The following is a 20,478-nucleotide window of genomic DNA, read 5'->3' as shown; positions in this document are numbered from 1 at the left end:
GTGAAAAGATAGAGCTTCCTTTGGCAGAGTGCTGGCAGGAAAGGCAGGCTTAGAATTGTGAGAAAGGAAATTTCCTCCTGTTGTTTGTTCCTAGTGTGTTCCAGGAAACCGGACTTTGTGTACGTTCATTGTAAATAAATAGGATTGCACCAAAGAAATACCTGACTCATAATCAATTTTTTCTCCTAACAGAAACAATCCAGCAAGGCCCCGAATATCAACGAACTGTGCAGGCTAAAAATGGCAAATATTATACTGTTTAGAAGTAAACAGAAAGTTTTTAAAAACTTAAAAGAAGAAGAACTGGGTTGTAGATCTTTGGTAGATATGTAAAAATAATTGCAACATACATTACAACCTAATAGGGCAGAAGAGTATGATTGCCCACAATCACGTGCAGGATTGCGGCCTGAATTATCTTTCTTTCCTGATGGGGAAACATCTGAAATGTAAATGTTAGCCATATATTCTAAATTTAGAACTAAACCAAAGCCACAATTGTGAGTTAGTGGAACCATGGCTGGCAGTCTCTTCAGAGAGACCAAAAGCTGAATGAACTGGCTTGGCAACTGAACTACCATTTTATCACCTCAATCTGGTTCCCCTCCAGGAGAGGATTGAGACCGAGTGGTGTGCAGAAGCTAACAGGGATTGCCCAAACGTAAGCTCTTCTGTAGGTAGAAGACCTCGGTCTCTAAAACCCTAAATTAAGCACCTCTTGCAAGCTCTAAAATTTCACTTTCAAAATGCTTTTGAGTGAAAGCCTCCCAAGTGGTAGCATGGTATTTTTCTGAGGAATATTTTACAGCCAAACCTTTTAAACTCAGACCTCAGAGGGAAAAAATTCACTGGTTTATTTGCATCATATATTTGAAGAACTGGAACAAATGAACTTCTGTGTTTCAGAACCTATTGAAACAGAAAAAGACGGAGATCTCTCTTACTTTCATGTCCCCCCTGCATAATAACTTTGGCCCTTACTGATACCCCACGTTAGTTGATTTGCCTGTTAAGCTTTACAAAGGAGAAGATAACTTCTTTTCAGAGCCACAAGAGATCATTTCACAATTCTCTATAAGATGCAGTTCCCAAAGAAGAAGTTATGGTCCCTGGACACATCCTGTATCACTGCACCAGACATCTGCTGCAGCATAGGTGGCAAGTCTTGTGATGTTGAACATGTTCATACTGTTTAAAACGTTATTTTTGTAGATAAAATAGTACACAATCATGTAATAAGACTGTACTGCGAGGCATACCCACTAGAGAGCAGAGCACAGTCAGCCTTAACTTTGGTATTTCCTGACTTTAATGTGTTTTACTTTGCCATCTTAACATTTTTAATATGGTTTTCTTGTGTAGAATATATATCTGAGAAAAGCATACAGGGCCAGCTCTTCAACTAGTGTGAATGAGCATAGCTCCACTGGTTTCCATGGAGTTCCACTTATTTACACCAGCTGAGCTGCTAGCTCATAACAACTTACTTTCTGCAAGTTCATCAGTGAATTTTATACATAACAAACTTCAACCAACCAAAGCTATGAAAAGGGGAAAATGTGGGAGGGGAGACTAAAAGAACCAACAAGAGAAAGTGGATGATAGCAAATCGCTTTGAATCCTACCCTATGAAAGACAGTAGCTATACGTATTCAAATTTCATTTATAGGTAAGCATTAAAAATTGGGCATCTGGGTGGAGGCCTAAGGCTGGGTTGCTTTAAGGGAACTGTGTTGTTGGCTTCTGGGTAACCAGTAAGGTATTACAGAAGCTGTTTTATACTGGCTTGGTAAATCTAAGTATTGGAATATCCACCAGCTTTGGGGATTGTCTGCCCCATTCTTTGCAGTTGACCATAATTGAGTAACCTCAGTGCTGCTCCCTGGGACTCCCAGTCACAAATGCTCACTGTGATTGTGTGCCTGAACTCCAGAAAAGCATCCGCTTGTTGCTTTGGTTAGGCATCAGCCACCATCACAGCATTCAGCTTGCACCAGTTCAACACACAAGCAGAAGGACCTGTTTGGCTTCATTATTAGGACAGGTGAAGTCCACAGTCTTTCTGAAGATCTAATGACACCTAGCTATTTTAAATATGCTTTTTCACTCTTTTTCACTGTGATGGGGTCCAAAGGCATTACCGTGTTCCTTACAAATGACAGATTAAACAACAATTCAATCGTACACAAGTTTTCCAAAGAGGGACCCATGAAAGTGGCTGTTCCAGGAACAGAAGGAGACTACCAACTGAAGGCTGGGCTCTGAACCTGAGCCTGTGGATCTGGATTAGAAAGCCTGAGCAAAGGGACATTTAAATGACTGGTTGACCAAGGTGTTTTTTATTGTGTTGTTGTTGTTGCTTCACCAGTCTAAAGTAAGCTGTTGGATATCCTTACTCATCCTCATGTGTTTTCTTTAATAATAGGGTTTCTAACATATTCAGCTAGAGGTACTCCACACTTTGCAGAGAATCCAGCAGTTGCTCGTTGTAATACCACAATTTATAGCTGCTGTTTCTGTACTTCTATCGAACTATGAGTATTTCACAGAAGTGATAGCTGAATCATGTTGAAAGAGAATGTTTGTTATAGGTGTAAGTACAAGGGCAACTTTCCTCTTGACCTCTATCCTCCTGGCTGCCTTGCCTCACATAGCTAGTACAACTCTGCCAACTGTGGAATAGATTATTGGCCAGAAGTACTTCTTAGGCAAACAAGCTTTTGTTCTTTTTAACCCTTGGAATCGAGATAAATGCTATGGGTGTTTTGCAGTAAGTGTTCTGTATTGCTGAGACATGGTTACTTCCAGCTAATCCCTCCATCTTCCCTCTGTCTGTAATACATACCAGTGATAAAGCCACTGTTTTCCCAGAGTACCATGTCTTGTTAGATCTTCACCAGCAGCCTCTTAACTAGTAAATTCCCTGCGAAGTTTCAGAAAATATTAGTATTTAGATTCTCCTTAAACTTCTCCTTGGATTTGGTGGCATCATCAATTATCCTTCCATCTTCTCATTTGTCCCAGTCATTCTAAAACGTTTCTTCCTTCATTTACCTCTATTCTGAACACGTTTATAGGTACCATCTTAAGAGCTTTCAAGATCACTGTTATCATAGCAGTCTACTCCCATCAACTATTTACTCTGATTCTGGGTAATAACACAGGCAATCTTATTATTTTATTTAACACATATTGTATTAGTGTCCAAAGACCCCAACAGGGTCAGGGCCCCACTGTACTAAGCACTGCGCAAACACACACCAAGACATAGTCTCATCCCCAAAGAACTTACAGTCTAAAGTTCTTATTTTGTTCCTTTAAATTGTATCCCATTATGGCAAATGGAGATCATTGAATATATCCACTTCATGTTCCCCTTGACTTTTCAGCCCAATAATACCCAAACTGAGGGATTCTGAGAGATCTAGTTAATCCTGTAGTTGGAATAATTTAACATGACAGTTCTTGCTTTGGCTGGATGCAGCTACTGTGTACCATAAATTGTTTAACACCTGTGATCTGTCTTCTTCTTCAACGCTTAGCCAAACAGTTGGCCATAGTGATCATTCGCCATTTGGTCCGTTTCTGAGCAAGCTCAAAGGCTTGACGGCCTGAGAGCCCAACATCGGAACAGACTTGATGAACCCATGTAATAGGGGGTCTGCCTCTGAGCCACCTCCACCCCTCAGTTGGTGGAATTTTATCCCGGATGTTACAAGCCACCCGGAGTGATCTGTAGTCCTTGTGTTACCTCACAACGAACATGGCTCACTGTCCTCCTCTGATTGGATCTTGCACAGAGGCTTAATTAGTTTAAAACTGCTTGGCCTTTACTGCTAAGGCTGAAAGACGTCCTTTATCTCAAGTAATGAGTCTCCTTATACCTTTACATCTGGCCTTAGCGGACAAAGATGTATTGTGTTAGCATTAGCACCTAGTTCCCATTAATAATGCTTACTGACTTAAGAGGTTTCTTTTTCAAGTATAGATGATCTCCACATTCATGGCAATAACCTAGTAACTTGCCACAAATGGTCCTGGTCTCAGGCTTTGCCTTGCTCCTTTGCTTTCTGAATGAGGAAGTTGAATGATCGTATGACCAACCATTTGGCACAATCACAATTTCTTTAAGATCCCTTTTGAGTTGAAGTGGGGAGTCTGAAATTGGTCAGGGCTCTAACATAGCTGGCATATTGCTCACCTTATTGTACCTATGGTCTTTCACACCCCCCTGATTTCAAGCACCAAAGGATCACGGTCACTTATGACAGGTTTCAGAGTAGCAGCCGTGTTAGTCTGTATTCGCAAAAAGAAAAGGAGTACTTGTGGCACCTTAGAGACTAACAAATGTATTTGAGCATAAGCTTTCGTGAGCTACAGCTCACTTCATCGGATGCATGCTTATGCTCAAATAAATTTGTTAGTCTCTAAGGTGCCACAAGTACTCCTTTTCTTTTTGGTCACTTATGAGTCTGCCGGCTCAGGAGTTTTGTGGGACGAGGGTTTTCTATCAGCTAACACCACTGTTAAGCCTTTGTGGCACACTCTGTAACTGTTTGAGGTGCCATTCACATTTTATTTTCTCCATGATACTGGCGTGCACTCTCTTCATCCATGTATTAGAATTAGTCACCAGCTATCACCTAAGTTCAGAGTAACTTTCATCAGACCCTTCCTTGGCCTGCTAGGGGTGTTTACTTCAGCGCCTGATCTGATTCTTTTTATAAGCTTGCCTTTCACGTCAACATACCCTTTGAAGTCCTCTCATTCAGGGGTTGGAAGGAAAAAAAGCTTGTACCATTTTGAGAGGAAGGGGACAACTGAAGGGGTCCATACATCATCCTCTAATTGATAACATACAGTTCCTAAAATGCACATATATGTGAATTTATATCACACTCTCCAAAGGAGTAAAATAACTTCTTGACACTGCTCCATACATATCTGTTCCAACTCTCCTCAGTGATTGGTCTCTGTCCACCTGATAATGACTTCATCTATTAATGCCCTCTTCTACAACCCAATGCATTGCTTTTCCAGGTGCATGTGTGTTTTCTCAAGGAATACCTGAGCTCTCCTGACCTAGGGTGACCAGATGTCCTGATTTTATAGGGACAGTCCTGATTTTGAGGGCTCTTTCTTATGTAGGCTCCCCCCGTCCCCATCCCGATTTTTTACACTTGCTATCTGGTCACCCTATCCTGACCAGATTTTTTTTCTTTTAATCCACCAGTTATTCACAGCAAAACCCTGGTAATTTTCCTTTTTATTGTACCAAAAGCTAAATTCCAATCTGTGGTTTTAAACATTGAAGCTTCAGCTCTCATACCTTTTGTGTAGATCCACTTCTTTGTCTCATCTTTCTTTTTAAATTCAATTCCCACTTCTCCTTTACCAAATGTTGGCATAGCTGATATTTTTGGATCCCAAAGTTGACTGCAAATGGGAAAGTAGAGAGGAAACAAAATTTGTTTAAACTACCACCAGACTCTCCTTATTTACTTGTGTGAAGTTCTGTATTGCCTCCTTCATCTCTCTGAAAATATAATAGTAGCATGTTTATTTGAGAGTTGATCATATTAAGGTTCTTCCTTCCCTAATTACTGTTCCTTATAACTTTAAACAGCAGTCATAATATGAGGGAAAGTAACAGACAAATGCATTCTTATTTTTAAGACTTAACTACAGACTGCGAATGACCAGCAGGGTTTACTATAAAAGAAGCAGAAATATACTCATATTTAATAGAAAGGAAAATTATGTAAAGAAAAATAATTATCTCTGTACAAAGATGCTTGCTTTTCCCTTTTTAAACTTCCTTATTACTTATATAGTATCATCAACGTCCTAGATGCATTATACGCATGACAAGATCCCTGCTCCAAAGTTCTTGAAATCTAAATAGGTAACTTAGAAATGGAGAGGAAAGAATGGAATGTAACAAAAGTCCTTAGACAGATAAGAGGCAGTCTCTTGGATCACCTGGGACATTTCCTACTGTGTACATGGTCCATTTGGGGAATCCCCCTTTCTTCCACTGCATCCAGTGAGCTGGAACAACCTTCTCCCAAACTCAAGACATGCAGTTGGGAGTGAGTGTCCCAGTTCAGACATAGGCTCCGACTTCTGCTGCTGCTGGTGGGTGCTCAACCCCCACCTCTGCCCCCAGCCCTGCCCTGACTCCACCCTGGCCCCACCCCTTTCCAACCCACCCCCATTCCAACTGCTTCCCCAAAGTTCCCACCCCAACTCCGCCCCCTCCCTGCCCCTATTTCAACTCCTTCCCCAAATCCCTGCCCCAGCCCCGCCTCTTCCCTGCCCCCTCCCCTGAGTGTGCCGCATTCCTGCTCTTCCCTACTCCCTCCCAGAGCTTGTTATGCCGCATAACAGCTGTTTTGCGGTGGCAAATGCTGGGAGGTAGGAAAAGAAGCAGGGACACAGCGCGCTTGGGGAGGAGGCAGAGGTGAGGTGGGGGGTTGGGGAGGGGAGCTTGGCTGCCGGTGGGTGGAGAGGAGTTGGCGCCTATGAGTTCAGGTAGAGAGACTTCTGGTAGCAGAGCTCATGCTAGCTAAAAATAGCTGTGTGGCTGTTGCAGCATTAATGGAACACTAACCACCTGAGCTCAAGTCCATCCTACTCCTTGGGTCTGAGTTTGGGTGGCTAGCCCAATTCTCTATCAGTACAGCAATGTCCACACAGCTATTTGTAGTGTGCAAGTGAAAGCCCTGCTAGCACAAGTTTATCTACCTGGGCTGGGAGACACTCCCCGCTGCAGTGTAGCCATATCCTAAGGGTATGTCTATACTACCCACCAAATTGGTGGGCATCATCAATCCAGCGGGGGTTGATTTATCGCATCTAGTCTAGACACGATAAATCTACCCCCGAGTGCTCTCCCGTCAACTCCTGTACTCCACTGCCACAAGAGGCGCAGGCAGAATCAACGGGGGAGCAGCAGCCATGAACTCACCGCAGTGAAGACACCGCGGTGAGTAGGTCTAAGTATGTCGACTTCAACTACATTATTCACATAGCTGAAGTTGCGTAACTTAGATCGATTCCCCCCCACACTAGTGTAGACCAGGCCGTGTCCAGCTCTACACTCAGAGAATATACCTGCTTGTTTGAGATCCAGAGCTCAAGTGAAGTCCTGATTTCATTTGTTTACCTTAGAAGGGAGGTGAGTAAGAGGGGGACATGACAAACGAGTGCAAAATCATGAGCCACATAGACGTTCCCAAATTACCTTCTCTATTCACCCTTTTTATAATACAAGAACAAGGGGACATCAAATGGAAATGAAAGGTAGCAAATTCAAAGCAATAAAAGAAAGTATTCTTTCACAGTGCACAACTAGCATATAGAATTCATCGCTATAGGATAACATTGAGGACAAGAACGAAGCAGAGTTCAAAAAAGATTGGACAGTCATAGGGATAGTCAAAATATCCAGTACGTCCCTTGGCCCACGCCGCTTCCAGCAGCTCCCATTGGCTTGGAACAGCGAACTGCGGCCACTGGGAGCCACGATCGGCCAAACCTGCGGACGCGGTAGATAAACAAACTGGCCCGGCCTGCCAGGAGCTTTCCCTGCAGAAGCGGCAGAACAAGTTTGGGAACCACTACACTAGAGGTTAGGAGGAAACATTCTTCGGGTACAGTTTATCATATAACTGTCTAATGCAGAGTACCTTCCACTGCTTTCTGAAGCAGCTGGTGCTGGCCACTGTCAGTGACAGGATGCTAGATTAGATGGACTACTGGTCTGATCCAATATGGCATTTTCTATAAACCAGTTACCTGGAAAGGAAAGGTGTATTGAAAATTGCATTTGTCTTCTTAGAGATGTCCTCATTCCAGGTTTTGCACCCAGCTGAATCCCTCCTACATCATGGGACAGGTAGTCCTGCATCATCTCCACACAACCCCTTAGAAGTCTGAAAACTAAGGGTCTCATTCTGGGAGCTTTGGTAAGTAGGTCTATGTTACCTAAGATTGGGAATGTGGGTGTTCTTTGTATTGTTTTAATATTGTAATATTACACTTTAGTTCAATGGAAAAAACACATCCGAGCATAAAAAGAGTTTAAGCACACGATACTTTGAACATAAAATGGGGAAAGGAACTTGAAAACTGTTCTAACTAAATAGCTCCCCCAAGTGTGTTTAAGAAATTATGGTAGGTAGCAAAAAAAACAACAGCAACAAAACCTAATCAGCAATGAGTTTCTGCATATATGTCTGCACATGTGTGCAGTTGGAGATATGCAAATTTGGCAGGGTTTGCAGTGGGTTTAATACACCCTGCAATGAACCCTGCAACTTGGTTTGTGGGGACTGGAAGAGAACCAAACTCTGCAGATTCACAGTGATTTCAAACATCCAAAGCTTCTTTTTGCCTCAACCAATGAGCACTGGAACCGTCACTTCTTATTTTAAATTTTATTATTATTTTATCAGGGCTGGGAGGATATCCTCGCCTTTGTTGGGGCCTGGTGGGAGCAGTGCAATTTGTTGGCTTCCTAGAGGTGAATAACTCATTCCAGGGTCACTGAACTTTAGGAAAGAATGAGACTTCAAGTGAGTAAATGCGTTGAACTTAACCAGAGGTGGTTTTAAAGTTTGGTAGTTTTTCCTCTACACTATGACTTAACACAAATCACAATGGTAATAAATACAAGAGTGTTTTACAGGTGCCAGGGATGCTCAGGGTCAGTTCTTCAAGTATGAAGAGCAATGTGCTATTGTCAGCCCTTTTAATTTTACAAAACCTTACCAAGGTGAAAGAAAGAAAGACATTATTTAGATATCAAAGTCTGATTATTAATTTAAAATCTGGTAGCCAAGATTTTGATGGGTATATAAATGGTAACTGTACTTTGACATGCTGGTCAGAGTGGCAGTAGTCAACTCAGGCAAGAAACTGTACATCTTGGTAGATTGCATGTACAGTGCAATATATTTTAAAAGAGAACTGTATGCAACGAATAGACTGGATCATCTTAGCTGCACTCGTACAACTGCATTGGTAGGAAAACTGAATGATTTATCAAATCTTTTCTGCCGCCAATTTCTATAAACCTATGAAAAAATCTTCAATGGGACATTTGCATGAGTAAGTACTTCAGGATCGAACTTATTGAGGTCTTTCCATTTTAACACCCAAACAAAAAGAAACCTTGCTTCAGTCCTAAGCTCTCATTCTGATCTCACTGACTCTGGTTAAACTGGGACCAACTCCACACAAGTCAAAAAAACTGTTATTGGTATAAAACTGTATCTAAAATCAAACCCAAGTCCATAGTCTCTAAGTATTATCAAAGGTTGCCTCTGCTAATTGTTTCAAAGCAACAGATTTGAAGCTTAACACAGCTATTACCCAGACTGAGAGCAAGATAAAAAGGAACATGTATTCCTGCTTTTCTTCTTGCTTCTAGCTTTCTTTAGTTTTTCTCTCCACTTTCCATTCCTTCAACTTTATATGTCCTGCCCTTCAGGGAACGAACTGCCTGTGCAGCCAAAGTCTGTCAGCATTCCTAGACAGAACATGTTCTAATCCATTTATCACTGTGCAAGAGAGGTTTGCTGTTTTGTGAAGGTATTTTAATCCTCTTTCCAGCCCCTCACAATGTCACCTATACATGTGCAAAAGTTGATGTCAAGCTAATATAACAATACAATAGGGTCTTTTTCTACTCACCGACTGAGAGCCATATTCTTACTTCCAATATCTCCTGAGTATGAATGACCTTCATCCAGCTCCATTTTCCTGCAGCTCCAGCACTCTATAATCAGAAAAGGGACAACCTCAGCATTAGTACAGTTTAGCATTTTAAGATATTTATTGACTTTCTTTTCTAGGGAGTCGGTGTTTATATAAGTAACCTATGCCTAGGTTTCTTAGCACTGAAGCTAAGCTGGGTAGTATTAGCAGTACATCCCTCCACTGGGTTCTGAGGGGTCTGTAAGCAGTGTCTTTTTTATATTAACAGCAAACATAGCATGTGGTTGCAACAGAACGGTCAGCTTACAAAGGTTTGTGCCTGCAGAATTTGCAATACACTTGCTTCAACCTTAACAGATTGGGTTCCATGGTAGAGAAAAATCTAAATACATTAACACTTACTTTATATGGCATTGAGTGTAAAAATGGAATGGAAAATCTGCAGTGGGAATAAGGAGATATGGATAAAACTAATAATGTTTTGGGTTTCTGTGTCTCTGAACAAAAGGAAAGACTTCAGGACAGGAATTTAGAAAAAACAAGAAAGCAGAAAATCATCACCTCTCTCTCTCTCTCTCTCCTTATAAACAAATAAGAACAGGGTAATACCCCTCTAGTGGGACTCACTGTTCTATTATTGTAAAGTCCGCCAGAACACAGCCAGATCAGCAGTGTGTATGTAGCTAGACGAGGCCTTATTTATAATATTTCTGTAGGTTTTGTACATTAACCATGATTATTTAGGACCCAAATGTGCCCATGTGGTATCTTCATATTATTTTTGTTGTGTGAAGAACGAAAGACCCAACTGTGAGGGGTTGGACCCCTTGGGAAGTCACCTGATGTGCTGAGATACCACTGAGGCTACCTGTTCTGCCAGCATGGGCCCTCTTTAACCTGTCTTGCTGAGACAGACTCTTAAAACCTCCTCTAACACACACAGGCAGAACCACACCCAGCTGCAGATCGGCTCTGGGAAGACTCAGTTTAAGGGACTTACTCCAGCACTCAGATGTCCACTTCCCTCGGACCCAAAGATACATTATGAAATTTGCCCCCTCCCTCAATGTGGAGAGTGTGCACCCTTCTAGACCCCCACTTTAGAAATTACAGAAACTGGGTTTAATAATAAATAAAACAAATGTTATTAACTATAAAAGGCAGATTTTAAGTGGTAAAAGGGTGGGGAGAGTTCTTCTTTTATCACTTAACTTCTCTTTTGTTGTGGTCTTGTTATCCTTCACTGTTTCACCTGATGCTAAAGTGACAGGGGAGCAATTTGAATGAAAGACGCTGCCAGCCGCAGACCGAGATAGCTGGATGCGAACAGGCTCATAGTTGCGAATTTAAAGTCCTGATTAGTGACCAGGCAGCATTTACGCCGTGCAATTGCCATGCAATCTGCTGTGACTGGGATGGAAGCGAAACCAGCTGCAGGCTGGGCTGGGGCACAGGCTGAACTACGGGAGGCAGCCGGACCAGTGCTTCAGGACACAGCCCAGCACGTTACCAACAGAGCTGCTGCCAGCACCTCGCCCCGGGGCCCAGACACCTTGTTGCGGCTGCGGGTCGTGCCACCTGCCTCACCTTTCCCCCGCCGCCATTGTCCCCTGCCGCCCCGCCCCACTGTCCTAGGCCGCCCCGCCCTGCCCCATTGTCCTCTGCCGCCCCGCCCCACTGTCCTCTGCCGCCCCGCCACATTGTCCTCAGCCACCCCGCCCTGCCCCACTGTCCTCTGCCGCCCCGCCCCACTGTCCTAGGCCGCCCCGCCCTGCCCCACTGTCCTCTGCTGCCCCGCCCCACTGTCCTCGGCCGCCCCGCCCTGCCCCATTGTTCTCTGTCCTAGGCCGCCCCGCCCTGCCCCACTGTCCTCTGCTGCCCCGCCCCACTGTCCTAGGCCACCCCGCCCCATTGTCCTCTGCCGCCCCGCCCTGCCCCACTGTCCTCTGCCGCCCCGCCCCACTGTCCTAGGCCGCCCCGCCCCATTGTCCTCTGCTGCCCCGCCCCGCCCCACTGTCCTCGGCCGCCCCGCCCTGCCCCATTGTTCTCTGCCGCCCCGCCCCACTGTCCTAGGCCGCCCCACCCTGCCCCATTGTCCTCTGCCGCCTCGCCCCATTGTCCTAGGCCGCCCTGCCCTGCCCCACTGTCCTAGGCCGCCCCGCCCCGCCCCATTGTCCTAGGCCGCCCCGCCCTCGCCTCTCCAACCACCACGTCGACAAAACCATGAGAAGCACTTCCGGTTCGGAGGCGCGCGACCGGCGTAGCTACTTCCGGGTTCCGAATTCGTTCGCTCCTCTTCGCCACGCCGCACAGATACTTTCTGCCGCCGTCTACTGCATCCGGGCCTCTCGCAGTGAGTCCTCCCGCTCTGCGCCCGCTCCCCCCGCGGCGCAGTCTAGCTCGCGGACCCCTGCCCCTGGTCACGGTGACGGGCTGTGCGCTCGGCCTGCTCGCTGCGGCCTCCGCTACTCCCCCCCCCCCCCGGCCGAGCGAGAGCCGCTCCTGGACCTGCTTCGACTCATTCTCCTCCTTCACCCCTTAGCTGCTGCCCCTCCCCGTCCCACTGGGGAGATGCTGCTGCGGGACTTGCTGGGCCCTGGTGCCGCGGCCTGGTCCGCGATCTCGGGGCTGCGGGGGCTGGTGCTGCTGCTGTGCCTGGGGGGCGCCGTGCGGGCCTCCGAGATCACATTCGAGCTGCCTGACAACGCCAAGCAGTGCTTCTACGAGGAGATCGCGCAGGGCACCAAGTGCACGCTGGAGTTCCAGGTAATAACCCCATCCAGGGGCTCTTCCCGGGCAGCGCACCGCCCAGGCCCGACGCCAAGCGGTGCTTCGATGGGGATCGTGCGGGCACCCACGGGGGCCGATACACAATCCCCTCGTGCACTCCTTACATCCAGCGTCAGACACCTGGCTTGGGTCAAGCCCACGTCTTGTTTTAGGCCTGAGGCACCTGTACCCACACCTCAGCAAGTCAAAGGTACCCCCAGCTTGATAACGTTTCCCTGAGCAGATTGCACAGGGGATCAGGTGCCCCCTGGAGTTCTGGTATGTGTTCTGTTTTCTCTTAGCCAATTAGAGATACTTAAAACAGCCCCCCAATACACTCTCACCTAGCCAGCATTGCTTCATAATTTGCAAAAGAAAAGGAGGACTTGTGCACCTTAGAGACTAACAAATTTATTTGCGCATAAGCTTTCGTGAGCCACATCCGATGAAGTGAGCTGTAGCTCACGAAAAATTATGCACAGATAAATTTGTTAGTCTCTAAGGTGCCACAAGTCCTCCTTTTCTTTTTGCGAATACAGACTAACACGGCTGCTACTCTGTAACTGTTTATAATTTCTAGTTTAGCAATAAGTAATGCTCTTATAAAGTGATCTTGTAGGGCACCAGGTGCACCTTACTATTCCAGATAACGTTGTCCTTAAATCAGCTTAATATATGCCTGTTTGGTTGTGTGGGTGAAGTAGTGTTGGCAGTCAACTAGTATCCCATTTCTGTGTCAAGCCAGCTGTTCTACTAAGTTAACCTACACCACCCTCACCACACACCTGTTGGCTCACACTCACTTTCCCTGTCTTCCCTTTCACTGTGTGATTATCTGGTTTGCAGCTGATTGATATTTCTAACCCATGTGAACTAAACAAGGCTGTCCCTGAATTTCATTGTGATTGAATTCAAACCCTAAATCCTACTTCAGTATTAGGTTTTGAGTGATTAAACATTAACCAGTTGTGATCCTGGAATATTATTGCCCAACAACTTGTATGCAATGCTGTGCAATTGTTACGTGGGAGGCAAAGATGTAAAAGTGCTATGTTCTTGATCTACAGTAAAAGCCTGTGTTCGTTGTAAGCTTCTTGGAAAACTTTCCAAAATGGATCCATTGTATGTATTTATGCATACATCACCTGTGTGTATCTGTGAAACTCACATCAGCCTTGTAAAATAGGCAATTTGCCAAAATGATGTTGCTATAACAGGATATTCCTTGAGCTTCTTAGGGATTGTACTACTTGGAGCCTTATTCATTTAATTGGTGAGACTGTTTGCCAGCCTAATAAAACTGTTAACTGTACAACATTTTCACTTGTGAAAGGCACTTAACTTTCTTGTTTTATCTTGTGTTTTGAGACCTGTTGGAGAAGGTAAATTTTGGAATTATATTGCTACACTTAATATACTTGACATTGGAAGAATTATGTCTTTATCCGTAAATGTGTATTTCACCATACAGGTACTAAACTGACAAATACTTCTGTTGATAATAGAAATTACATATAGGCAAAGTAAGAAAAATACTGCTTGAGAACTTGAGTCCCACCTCAATGTGTATAAAACATGTTGTAATAAATGCTGCATAAAGCATCTATTTACAGCTCTGATAAAACAGCCAGCTCTGGTGTTCACAAAGTGAAGCTAAACAAAATTATGTAGCATTCATAAAGCTTAACTTTTTTTAACACGTGGTCTGCTGTCATCCACATAATTTTCCAAAATGATGAAAATTTAAATCAATAAAAATAGAAAAAACTGCTTAAAAATAAACAAACATTGATATTATCCATCAAAATTGTATATAAAAAATGAATTCTGCCAAGCCTAAATAGAATACATCATAAAATAATAATGAATTAATGCAGTTGCTTTTCAGTGTTTAAATGTGTCCATACTTTCTGGAGGAATTGTGCATCAGTAAATTCTGCCCCAGATACCTTTCAGCTTGTTCTGCACCCATAGAAAAATCATTCTGGTGGTTTTCTATTTCTATCAGTTTTGTCTTTCAAATCTAGCATTAAAACAAGTCCTAATCATTTGATACTTAGCCAAATTAATTGTAGCTCTTTGGTAGTAATTGAATCTCCCACTTGTAGTTAAAGATTGCTGATCAAACGTGCAATTTCTGAGGCTGCTTGCATCTAAAGAAACTAAGATTTCTTTGAATACAGATACCCAAATATTTCAGTCATCTGTGTATTGTTCAGAAGAATTTTCCACAAAAACTGGGCTTCTTTCTTCTATCTGAGCTATTTTAATTTGTAAGGGTAGAAGTCTGTCCTAAACATTTTTCTTTAATTATGTCTAAATGTAATATCTTTGGGACAAACCTTTCAAACTGATGCACCCATTTGTATCTGAATTGTGGAAGTTGGAGATAAGACCTGTTGGGGCTAATCTGTCCTCTGCAGGATTGTTGTTTTCTAGGACTTTGTTTAATGTTTTAAAATTTGTGGTGTTTCTATCTTCTCCAGTCGTAGGCTTTTGAACAATCTGTTCTTGACATTGCTAGTCAGATGAGCTTGTTTTTATTTCAGTTAACGTCTATGGATGCACTCAAAATGTTCATATTAAAAGGGTGTAAAATGCTTGCTCATATTTAAATTTGTACCTCGTTATCCAGATATAAATCAGCGTTTTCTAAATTGTCAAAGGCTTTCTTTTACATTGTCTATAAGTTTCAGTGTGATTTCGGGTGCTGTGAAAATATTTTGTTTTATATATTTTTACTTTGAGTTACACTCAATCACGTGAGGGTTTGGGACACTTGCAAGCTTTGGCTAACTTCACTCAGTGTTGGGAGAAGACACAAGCTCTGTTCGAGGGAGACGTAGAATTCCTACGTCTGCAGCAAAATCCCCTAAATGCTACTGCAATAAAGTTTTCTATAAAGTTGTGCTGAAATCAAACCTATCTGACTTGTTTCCAGTGAAATTTAGAAACTAGGTTTACTACGAAGACTGTCTATAAAACCTATAAAGAATTCTTAAATGCATAGTATCTGTATCATAAGGATACATCTTTTTTATTTAAACCTAGTATGCTTTTCTCTCACTTCCAAAACTATGCTGATAAAGGTTTGTAAAAACAAGGGGCCATATCCAGTTCCCATTTTTATGCCACTCTGCAGCACAAAGCAGGAATAAAGCTGGCGTAACAGGTTGTCTATGTGCAACACGGTTCCTGTCACGTCAGAAGCAGGCGTAGCTGGGACATTGTTGCATTCTGGCAATTGCAACCTGCTGGAACAGCTCCAGCCTGTTTAATACTGTATTGTTTTTTTTCTCGACTTGAAAAGTGGGCCTAAAATACAGTAAATCTTACTGTTCTAACATAGTATTACTTTAATGTTATTGTCTCCTTGTCAGGTTCTTGTACTGTACCTATCACAGAAATATCTGAGAAACTTAAATAAGATAACTTAATTGAAATGAAACTTTCTCTCATGTATTTGTATAAATTAATGTTTGAAAAAAACATATCAATCTTCTATAACTGAATGGATGTATAGTATTTTATTCTGAGTTGTTCTTGTTCTGTTAGTGTGTAAAACCCAAGTTCATTGCTGTAGGCTAATATAAACTGATACTCTTGAATTGAACAACTTCACTGGTGAACTCTGTTTTATTACAGCTCTCTGTATCGTCTCTATTCTTGGTTTAGTGAATTAGTTAAATTAAATTAAAGAAGTCAGATCGAATGACTTGTAGAGGTGTTTAGATATCTGTAGTACTAGGAATAACTTTCTACTCTGTTAAAGTGCCAATAATCTTTCACACTCCACAGGTGATCACTGGAGGGCATTATGATGTTGATTGTCGACTGGAAGATCCTGATGGCAATGTGTTGTACAAAGAGATGAAAAAACAGTATGATAGCTTTACCTTCACTGCATCTAGGAATGGAACATACAAATTCTGCTTCAGCAATGAATTTTCTACTTTCACGCACAAAACTGTGTACTTCGACTTCCAGGTTGGAGAAGATCCACCTCTGTTTCCTAGTGAGAACAGAGTCACTGCACTTACCCAGGTAAAGGGCTGATTTAAAGTGACTGGATAGCCAAACAAAAGATAGAGCAGATGAGGCTTGGATTTTCAAAGGAGCCTAAGGGGGTTAGGTACCTATATTGCATTGAAAGCCAATAAAATTGGGCATTTAACTTCCTGAGACTTCTTTGAAAATCCCAGCCTGAGTTAACTAGGGAGCTCTATTAAATCAAAGGTTTAATGTTGTTAACAATGAACTTTTGTCTACTTAAAGTTTGGATGTAAAACTGAGCTTGTGGAAACTGGAGTAGCAGTCATTAATCATGGAAGTAGAACTAAGATTTTTAGGGATTTACCTCCCAGTTAGCAAAGAGCAAAGCCCCTCACAACAGGACATTGTTTAAGGAAATGATTAGGATGAGAAGATGTTGGAGGAGTACTATGTCGCAGGTTCAGGAAGGAATTCAACAGCAGACATGGTTTCTAGACACTGTTCTGGAAGGAAGTGGCAGGTAGGCAAGGGATGGCAAGGAGGCCTCTTCCACTATTTTTGTGCTTTTTTTCTTCTAGACTGTGGGTCAAAGTAGAGTTTAATTGGACCCTGGCATCATTGAATTTTGTACAATCTGCTGTTTTGTCAACAGTGATACGTGCATCAGTCTGTAGCCACAAAAGGTTCCAGTCTCGGCATGATTTGTGGAGATGAATGGGATTGCAGGAAAGAAATGTAGTGTGGATGAATAAAATGCACTTGAAAGGTTACAGAGTAAATATATCTGAATTCACAATATTTTAGTAATGGCAAGTCATCTTTTATACCATCATGGCAAAATCTTGAGATTTTATACTAAAAGCTAATCTGCTTTTCCTTTACCATACTAACTGTTTAACTAAAAATAGCTGCATATAATGAGACTAATAATTCTTTGAATTGTTTATATCACAGACAGGTGTATTTTCTTAAGGAAGCTGCATTTCAGTGCTATGACTGCACTCATGTCTGAAAGTTGAAGTGTTGGTGCTTTGAACTTTTTGAACAGTTTGTTTCTAAATTCTACCTTTCTGTAGAAACATCAAGTAATAAAAAAAAAAAAAGAAGTAAAAATAGGCTTTTACATTTCATGCCTCTTTTTAAGGAAAGTAAAACTGAATAAGATAATTAGTAAATGCTCAACTTAATATTTAGGATAGATATCTATCCAATAAGTCAAAATTATAAGAAGCAAAGAAAAGGCAAGCAAAACAAATTGAAAATAGAGCATGTTTCACATCTAGTTGGTTAGTATTGTTATAGATGTTTAGGCTTTTTTATTTATGTACAGTAGGACAGGAACACTGCTTCCCCACAAAACAGGCTTCAAGTGTGTGAAGGTTTATTCTTAAACCTAAGTCTTATTTCTGTTTTTGTTTTTTACAAATCTTTCTGTGAGCCTCACTTCGTTTCTCCTAAACACAAACCCATTTAAATGTGTTCAGTACATTACCCACAGACACCTTGTGTGCTACCAACTGGCAGCAAACTCACTCCAAAATTGCTATTTAAGTGAGTGTGCTCACCATTCAGTACTTTGGAACCAAGGATATAAACACCATTCCTTAGCTATCTTTCTTCTTGGCTGAGTGGACCCAAAGATCTCTCTCTTCCAGTGCATTTCACAATTAAGTGCTGTTGGCAAATGAATGTAGGAACTTGAGGACTCCTGAGTTCAATTCCAGGTTTTGTAGGGGAGTTTGCTCTAGTAATTAAAGAGCTGTCTGTCTCTGTCCCCCTTCTGCTCCTATCTACCCTGCCTCTTTCTGGTTCCTGTCCTCCACCCTTCCTCTCTATTTTTCTATACTCTCTGGCTCCTGCAACTCCCTCTCCTCCTGACCCAGATCCATCTAATGCTGCTATGCTCTCTTTCTCCTCATCCCTGTGCATTCCAGTGTGGCTGCTTCCTCCATGCTGCGTGGGCACCAGCAGTGGGAGCATTGAGAACACTGGGTTCTTGTCCTGCACCATAATGTCCCTTTGCTGCCAGAAGGAGCAACTACAAGGGAAGTTCTATTCAGTGCAGGCAGACTCTTCAGTGAATTTTAGGGATCTGAGCATGTATGAATTGCGATTTTTCTAAGTGCATGGCCAACTTGGACAGATTTTCACAGGAATGGCAAAAGGCATATCCCTAACACTCAGGTGGCCCCTATCGAATTTTAAGTCCCTGCTTCAAAGGCTCGAGGGTTTCTCAACAAACCACTGAAATTTTTTTTTTTTTTAAATATGGGCAACACAATGTGTGTTTCCCTAATCTTGTTCTCTGAAATGGCTGACCCATTTTAGCTGAAACAAAATAAAAAGAACAAAACAAAAAAAACCTGAGGCAGACACTTGGCATAGAACATTTCAGCCTGAACAGTTAGTTTGGCCAAGTTCTAAGTAACTGAAAATGAGGCCATATAATGGGAAACATGAGGCAACTTTAATGATATTTTTGTGCGGTTGGGGGGGAATATTTAGTATATTGGTTAATGTGGGTTAGATGTGACCGAGCTTAAAACATATTAGTTGAGAGAATAAATATACTCGCATCTAAAATTACAGAAGTCCTGGCTATATATGCTCAGATGCAGCACAAAGAGAATTCTTTCAATGCTTTTCTAATTCAGAAATTTTTTTTTTGTCTAGATGGAGTCTGCTTGTGTTTCAATTCATGAAGCTTTGAAGTCTGTTATCGATTATCAGACTCACTTCCGCTTGAGGGAAGCACAAGGTCGCAGCAGAGCAGAGGATCTAAACACCAGAGTAGCCTATTGGTCAATAGGGGAAGCCATCATTCTTCTAGTAGTTAGTATTGGGCAGGTATTTCTCCTCAAAAGCTTCTTCTCCGATAAAAGAACCACCACAACCCGGGTTGGATCATAACCAGTAGTGAAATGATGCTTCAGATCCACTGTACTCTGTTCATCTGTAAACTTACTGTTCTCCAGTTAATTGTAGATACAAAAGAACTAAAGATGGGCAACATTTTTAATACCTTTTTACCCCTTCCCATTCATTAAAAATTACAAAAAGTAGTCAAAGTTATGAAAGGGACACCTTCTTATTTGAAATATTTGGAAAAGTTGAGAACTTACTATTTTTTGATGTTTGTGTTAAGCATCCAGCAGTGATCTATTTTTCCTTTATTTGTATTCACTGATTAATCTGTGGTATGCTTTGAAAAAAACCCAAATAGTTGATATGGAAGACTGTACATGTGAAAAATCGATATTTTAGCTTTTCAGGCTGAAGGTATTGGATTAAAAACAAAAGCAAATGTGATGAACGGTAGTCACAAAGCATTGAACTGCATTGTTTTGATTTGCTCTGAAAAATCCAATCCATATATCTTTTTTTGCTGTAGAACTGTTGCAAATTAACACTACATCATGGCATAAATATGGTTCTATAGAATGGTAAGTCTCCGCCTTTCAAAATTGTTAAGTTTTATATTTAAACAAGTTTGTTTAACAAAAAAAAACCAGACATTCTTCCTATATTAAAATATAATGAATTTCCTGTTTTACAATATTTTTTTTGTAGAACAAATTGGTTTCCTGAGTAGTCTCAGTTTACAATTTTCTATACTCTATTAAAATCAAAATTTCCAAGGCGCACTTTTTTTTTTTTTAAAAAAAAAATGCAATAAGATAGGGAGAATCCTGTAACTTTGTCACTGAAGTTGTGTAGTCTCTGTAGTTATGTGTGCTGCTGTGGCTCTTCAAAATTAGGACAACAGAGATAAACTGGCTTGTTAGGCAGCACAGCACTGACACTGGATATAGTTGTATGCCATCTGTGAGAGGCACATACAAAGCTTTCTAGTAAATCATTATCAAGTCCAATTTGTTATTTATACTGCATTGTATCTCCATGGTTGTGATACATTGTTGCCTTGTGCATCCAACTGCCACTTCTGGTTTGCTAGTGGTCATGCAATGTTTCAAAAGTTTCAGGGTGTCTTTT

General features: G+C 42.0%; 1 protein-coding gene and 1 long non-coding RNA gene across 3 annotated transcripts; one reads left to right on the top strand and one right to left on the bottom strand.

Moving 5' to 3' along the window:
* Positions 1-1,732: 1,732 nt before the first annotated feature.
* LOC119856066 lies at positions 1,733-10,656 on the bottom strand. 2 transcript variants are annotated; one of them, XR_005293140.2, is made up of 3 exons: positions 9,700-10,656; positions 5,330-5,436; positions 1,733-2,923 (listed from the first exon to the last, which is right to left on the bottom strand). It is a non-coding gene; the product is annotated as an uncharacterized LOC119856066 (long non-coding RNA). The 2 variants fall into 2 exon arrangements; XR_006281768.1 differs by lacking the exon at positions 1,733-2,923 and having other exon boundaries at positions 5,220-5,436.
* Positions 10,657-11,954: 1,298 nt separating this feature from the next.
* TMED7 (transmembrane p24 trafficking protein 7) lies at positions 11,955-20,138 on the top strand. Its single transcript, XM_038402218.2, has 4 exons — positions 11,955-12,076; positions 12,266-12,489; positions 16,291-16,536; positions 19,159-20,138. Exons 2-4 carry the CDS (start codon positions 12,295-12,297, stop codon positions 19,393-19,395), a joined length of 678 nt encoding a protein of 225 aa, XP_038258146.2. The 5' UTR covers positions 11,955-12,076; positions 12,266-12,294; the 3' UTR covers positions 19,396-20,138.
* Positions 20,139-20,478: the final 340 nt, after the last annotated feature.

This window comes from Dermochelys coriacea, chromosome 5, assembly GCF_009764565.3.
Source record: "Dermochelys coriacea isolate rDerCor1 chromosome 5, rDerCor1.pri.v4, whole genome shotgun sequence".
NCBI classification, from domain to species: domain Eukaryota; kingdom Metazoa; phylum Chordata; order Testudines; family Dermochelyidae; genus Dermochelys; species Dermochelys coriacea.
This window is presented reverse-complemented; position numbering and strand designations above follow the sequence as displayed.